Here is a 6,825-nt window from a genome sequence, read left to right on the forward strand (position 1 = left end):
TCACAACCTGAGATCAAGAATTTCAAGTATTACTGGCTGAGCCAGCCAAGTACCCTATAACTGTTATTTTTTTAGAAGCTCCTGAAATGAAGATAAAATCATTCTGGTTGTTTAAAGGGAAAACTAAAACTAAAACAAAAAGTCAACAACAAAAACCACAACAGAACTGTTGAGACTGCATTCACTGGCTTAGTTTTATCCACCACCTGAAACAAACAACAACAAAAGTGAGAGTTTTACAATAATTCATCATTCAGAATCTGTCACTGTACAGATTTTAAGAGGTTTTGAGTCAGTTCCAGTATAGAAATAAGGCCAAAGTGTTTCTGTAAAATAATAGTTAAAAATATAGAGAAGAGATCTATCACTCAAATTATAAAAAGAAATCTCACACAATTCACAGTCTAAAAAAATGCCGATTTTTCTAGGTATTACTTTTGGCAGAAGATTAATTTTTTTAGGACCCAATGCAATATAATTACTCTGACTACATCGTCCAACACCCCATAATCCATCCTGTGCTAAAATCGGTTGCTTCTGATTCCTTCTCCTTCTGGGAAGAGAGTCTTTACAGACACCCACAATCCATTCAGGCTTATCTTTCACTTTCACCTCCCAATACTGCCTGCCAGAATTATAACCCCTAGAACCCAGAACAGCTGGACAGAGATAGAACCTCCTTGGGTTATGAGGTAAGTTATGCCTTTTATTTCCATATTGGACAGTTTTTCTATCTTCTGAGACAATAAGCTTACGATGTGCTGTTTCAGGATCGAGAATTAGATCCACCTGAAATCTGTTGATAAGTTTATTTAGGCCAGAATATTGTGGAGCAAGATGGTAACCATATTCCTTTAATTGGAACGAAAAAGGCTCAGGGGCCTTTAAGGTTTTATACCTATGGTAGATACTTTTAACATCTGTCAGTAATTCCAGCTCTGATTTAGTAGATTTGCCCTCTATCTCCTTTGATAGATGTTTTAATGTGGAAAGATGACTTGAAAATGTTGTTAGGTTTTCATTTAGTTTTGTTAAAATATCCATTTCTTCATCTTGTAACTGCCGAAGAACAATCTCTTGCTCATTTTTGAGAAACAACAAAATGTGTTCAAATTCAGACTTTATTTCTTCTCTCCTACACTGTACTTTCTTCTTCAGTTCCAATGATTTTCTGCTTTGCATAGTTATCACCTTTTCAACTTGTTCTACTCTCTCCTTCCATGGTTCAATGCAATTCTGCAATCTTTTCCTATGATAAGGAGCAGCCTTCTCTATGGGCCAAATATAGTGACTCCGGTGATCAGTGGAGAAACTACACTGTGGACATAAAACTTCTAGGTCCTTCTGACAGAAGAATGTCAAAACCTGATTATGTTTTTCACATATAAGCTTCTCTTCCTTCCTCTTCCTCTTGCTTCTTCTTACCCGTAGTAGCTTAGCAATTTCAATCAAATTGCCCAATTGGGGATTGTTTGTGAATTTCCTTTCTGGAGAGCAGTAACGGCAAAAGGGGCAGGGGAATGTACCATTTAGATCCTTCCAGAACATACTGATGCAGGAGAGACAGAAGTTGTGCCCACAGTTGATGGTCACTGGCTCTTTCAAGTAGTCCAGACAGATGGGACAGCTAGCCCCTGTTTGAAGGTCTGCTAGGGCTGTCATAAACTCCATTGAGCTGTGAATAAAGGTGGTGAGTAAGGGAGTATGTCCTTTAGTAAAGCTTGGCTCTCTATCGCTCAAGACCCAGCTAATGAACAGTGGATGATATCCTCCCACAGACCTTGAAAACTGACCAGCTTCCAGTTTCACTGGATTGGCATGTTGATGATAGTCTATATAAACCTGTTTATCCCCCTGCCCCTTAGCTCTAGAGTCTTTTGCCAAGAATACTCCACAGGCTGCGGTCTATTGCATACTAGGACGTATCAGCTGGGCTGCTGTTCTTCCCACTCAATGCTGTAAAGTCAGGCTTAATGACTTTCCTGTTCAAGAAAGCAGCTGTAGTAGCCCTGAAACAAATAATACATTATATGTTAATAAAAAAGCAAGCAAGCAAGCACCTGTAGGTCCAATACTAGCAATCTTTCCTATGGGTGAGAAAAGACATTAAGTTAAAAATATGACACCACAGGGCACCTGGGTGGCTCAGTGGGTTAAGGCCTCTGCTTTCAGCTCAGGTCATGATCCCAGCGTCCTGGGATCTGGGATCGAGTCCTGCATCAGGCTCTCTGCTTCAGCAGGGAGCCTGCTTCCTCCTCCTCTCTCTCTCTGCCTAACTGTGATCTCTGCCAAATAAATACATAAAATCTTTTAAGAAAAATATGACACCACAATCACCAATGTATTGAAACAGTCAAACAAGACTCATCAGTAAATGCTAAAATCATTGTGCAGAAGCTCTTGAAAAAAAACAGGAATTCATAGTTATAGTCATTCATTTCACACATTTCAACAACAGCAGCAAAACCTGTAAGATATCCTTGCAAAAAAAAATTCCATCTCAATCCAGTCATAAAACAAGTAGTCTAGCTTAAATGGGGGGAGCATTCTACAAGACAATCAGTATGTATTCTTCAAAATGTAAATGTCATGAAAAACACAAAAAAGTTTCAGAAATATGACAGATAAAAATATACAGTACCTGACTGAATCTGGGATCTTAAAAGAAAAACTGAAAGAATATTTCTGAGATAAATGGGAGAATTTTAGTTATGAACTACATTTCATATTCTATCAGTATTAAATTGTGTTAACATATTAATTGACCATAGGTAAGAAGTAAAAACATCCTTGTTCTAGGCAACATATACTTTGGGGGGCAGGGACACCATCTTGATGGCTGCAACTTACTTTCAGAAAGCTCAATAATTTTAAGATGTGTAACAAAAAGTTAGAAACTGGTGCTTCTAAGCAAAAGGTTTATCTAAAGGTTTTTCTATAGGTTTGAAATGTTCGAAATAAAAGAGTTAGGGAGAGGGGCGCCTGCGTGGCTCAGCCAGTTAAGCAACCGCCTTTCATCTCAGGGTCCTGAGATTGAGCTCCATTTTGGGCTTCCTGCTCAGTGGGAAGTCTACTTCTCCCTCTCCCTGTGCTACTCCCCCTTTTGTACACTCTCTTGCTTGTGCTCTCACTCAAATAAACAAAATCTTAAAAAAAAAAAATTAGTGAGAAAATTTCCTGGCTTGTTTTTAAGATACCCAACACACCTGGAGCACCTGGGGGGCTCAGTCAGTTAAGCATCTGCCTTCAGCTCGGGTCATGGGATCGAGCCTTGCACTGGGCTCCCTGCTCAGTGGGAACCCTGCATCTCCCTTTGCCTGCCTCTTTCCCTCCCTCCTTCTCCCCCCACAATGAATAAAAATCTTTAAAGAAAAAAGTTTTACATTTGAATCCTGGTTCAGCTACTTAGTGTATACTTCAGGAAAACCCATATAACTTTTAAACCCCATTTCTTTGATCTATAAAAATGGGGATTTTAACATTTATTTACTTCCTTACTTATTTACCTTGAGTGCGCACAAGCAGGGGGAGTGGCAGGCAGAGAGAGATGGAGAAGCAGGCTCTCCACTGAGCAGAGAGCCCAATGGAGGGCTCAATCCCAAAGACCCTGAGATGATGACCCATGCCAAAGGCAGACGCTTAACTCAGGTGCCCCTATAATCCCCTTTCAAATAAGGAGATCACATAAATGGCAGCCAATGTGTCTACTATTCTTGGCCAATAAGCTATTTATTAAATATTTTATTTTTCACATTATCCCAACATTCAACATGGGGCTTGAACCTACAACCTCGAGACTAAAAGTCACATGCTCCACCTACTGAGCCAGCCAGGTGCCCCACCTTTGAACCTGGATCCAAATATGGCCCACATGTTACATTCACTTATTAGCACCCTTAAGTAACTTTCAATCTAGAATAGTGTCTTCTGCCTCTACCTTTGTCCTGGTGGACTATGCCAAGTTCTACATTTACCTACTGCTTCTTGCTATATAATTTTAACTTATCCCTCATACCATCACTGTTTAAACGATTAAACCTTTCCTCTCAGTTAAACCTGTCAATAACTAACTCACCGACAGTCAAGACAAAGCACTCCACTTAGCTTACCATTCAGAGCCCTTCACCCTTCATACCTTATTATCTTCATCTTCACCTGTCTATGGTCCCCAAAAGCAGTTTTTTTTTCTTTTCCTTTCTTTTCTTTTTTTTAAAACAGAGATGTTATGTTCTCCTTCCTGCTTAGATGACTCAACTGGTTACATTACCGTTTCCTCCCTTCTTTCCTTGGGACTAAGTTCTGCTCATTTTAAAGACTCCAACCAAGACAAATTTTCTCTAAGATGGTTTAGTATGTGTTAGGCACTAAGCTAGGATCTTTCATGTAGTCACTGATTCAATTAAACTCTCCGAACAACCCTATAAATTAGAAGCTATTATCCTCAATTAGAGCTGTAAAAAATGAGTCTGCAATAATCTGAGTACACTCATAAAACATTGCATTAATTGGCACGATCATCACAAAGCTGTACTGTCCCTTCTTCATACTCCCACAGAATCCTATGCATCCCTCTACATCTATTTCAAAGCAACTTATATGTTTCATATTTGATACAGTTACAATTCTTCACATTTGATAACATATTCGAACACTTTTACGAGGAAGGACAGAGCTTTATTGATTCTAGCACTATCACAAGCAAAAACATAACACACACTGAGAAGCAGCAATACCGGATAGAACTGGGTTTTCATCCAACTCTGCCACTTAACTAGCTGTATGCCCTTGGCCAAATTAGTTTCTCTTTTCACAAAGAAAGAGATAATACTATCTCACAGTAATTATTACACATGAAAATAAAATTAACGCACATGTCACAGTGCCTGCCATTTAACAAAGGTGAAATAAGAAGTATTATAAGACAGCTCATAAAATCTCAAAAGCTCTCAGAAATCTAGCTGAAATCACATACTTCTATTACACATACAGGCATACCTTATTTTATCGTGATTTACAGGATTGTACTTTTCATATACGAGGTTTTTTTGATTTGTTTTAATAAATTGTGGTTGAACGGATGAAGAGTTAGTAGCTGCTTATGGACAAGGAGAAAAAAGTCGTTTCTTGAGATGCAACCCACTCCTGGTAAAGGTGCTATGAAGACTGTTGAAATGGATTTAAAATATGCCATAAACTCAGTTGACAAAGCAGTAGCAAGGTTTGAGGATAGACTCCCAATTTTTAAATAATTTCTACTGTGACTACAATGCTATCAAACAGTATCACACGTCAACGGAGAAATCATTCATGAAAGAAGAGTCAAAGTGGAAATTTCTACTGTCTCATTGTAAGAAACTGCCACAGCCACCCCAACCTCCAGTAACCACCACCCTGATCAGTCACCAGCCACCAAACAGAAGCAAGATCCTCCACCAGCAAAAAGATTATAACGCACTGAAAGCTCAAATTATGGTTAGCATTTTTAGCATTAAATTATTTAAAGTATGTACACTGACTTTTTAGACATAAGGCTATTGCACACTTAACAGATTAAAGTATAGGGCAAACATAACTTTTATATGCACTGAGAAACAAAATTCGTTTGACTTACTTTATGACAGTGGTCTGGAACTGATCCCACAGTATCTCTGAGTTGTGCGCGTGCGCCTGTGTAGGCACTTAATATAAAAAGTACTGATATTAAACCTAAAAGTTGCTGTGTCTCATATAGTTGCTAAGTCCTTCATGACTGGTAAAGGCATGAGCTTCCACCAGGTTCACTGTAACAATGTGATGTAGGAAATTTTCTTGCACTGATTTTGGAGAGGAGCTTCAGAATTTTAAAATGAACTTTTAATTCTATATTAAAATACATTCAACTTGTAATAAATTCCAATAACACAGAACTACATATAATAAAGCATAGTCTCTTCCAAGCTACTCTTCCTACTTGTCCACACTATGTTATACCTAATGACTAAGGCTTCAGTGACTTCTCATTCTTGCTTAATACTTTCAAAATGGAGGGCACCTGAGTGGCTCAGTTGGTTAAGCATCTGCCTTTGGCTCAGGTCATGATCCTAGGGTCCTTGGATGGAGCCCCACATCAGGCTCCCTGCTTAGTAGGGAGCCTACTTCTTCCCCTGTGTGTGTGCACTCTCTCTTGCTCTCTGATAAATACATAAATAAAATCTTGAAAAACAAAAAACCAACTTTCAAAATTGGTACTTTTTTAAAAAAAGTTTTTTATTTAAGTAATCTCTACATCACACGTGGGGCTCAAATTCACAACCCCGAGACGAAGAACTGCCGGCTCCTCTGAGCCCCCAAAACAGGTATTTCTGAGTAGGCTAAGATGTGGAGTGCATTGGGTTCAGGGTCAGGCTGCATAGAATGGTCAGAGATTAGAAAACGGGCTGAAGAGGGGCGCCTGGGTGGCTCAGTGGGTTAAGCCGCTGCCTTCGGCTCAGGTCATGATCCCAGGGTCCTGCTTGGCAGGGAGCCTGCTTCCCCCTCTCTCTCTGCCTGCTTCTCTGCCTGCTTGTGATCTCTGTCTGTCAAATAAATAAATAAAATCTTTAAAAAAAAAAAAAACGGGCTGAAGAAGTTTTAAGAATCTTGCCCAATGTAACAGTAAACTGAATTGCAAAGGATAATGGGAAAATAAAAATCAAGAAAAAAATGTAACTTTTAAAAAAAATATGTGCAAAAAAAGAGGACTCAGTAGGGTTCAAGGAATATAAAATAGATACTCACTCCAGGTATCATTGTGCCCCACTTTTTCCAAGTGCACAGACTGGTCAGTTTTCCCTACTTTCCAGAATA

General features: G+C 39.0%; 1 protein-coding gene across 1 annotated transcript; it reads right to left on the bottom strand.

Moving 5' to 3' along the window:
• Positions 1–249: 249 nt before the first annotated feature.
• LOC308339072 (tripartite motif-containing protein 60-like) lies at positions 250–1,671 on the bottom strand (the record flags this gene model as incomplete). The annotated part of the gene is made up of 1 exon (XM_080797445.1): positions 250–1,671. The coding sequence occupies one exon, from the start codon at positions 1,669–1,671 to the stop codon at positions 250–252; it is 1,422 nt and encodes a 473-aa protein (XP_080653571.1).
• Positions 1,672–6,825: the final 5,154 nt, after the last annotated feature.

This window comes from Martes martes (assembly GCF_963455335.1).
Source record: "Martes martes genome assembly, chromosome: 2".
NCBI lineage: Eukaryota > Metazoa > Chordata > Mammalia > Carnivora > Mustelidae > Martes > Martes martes.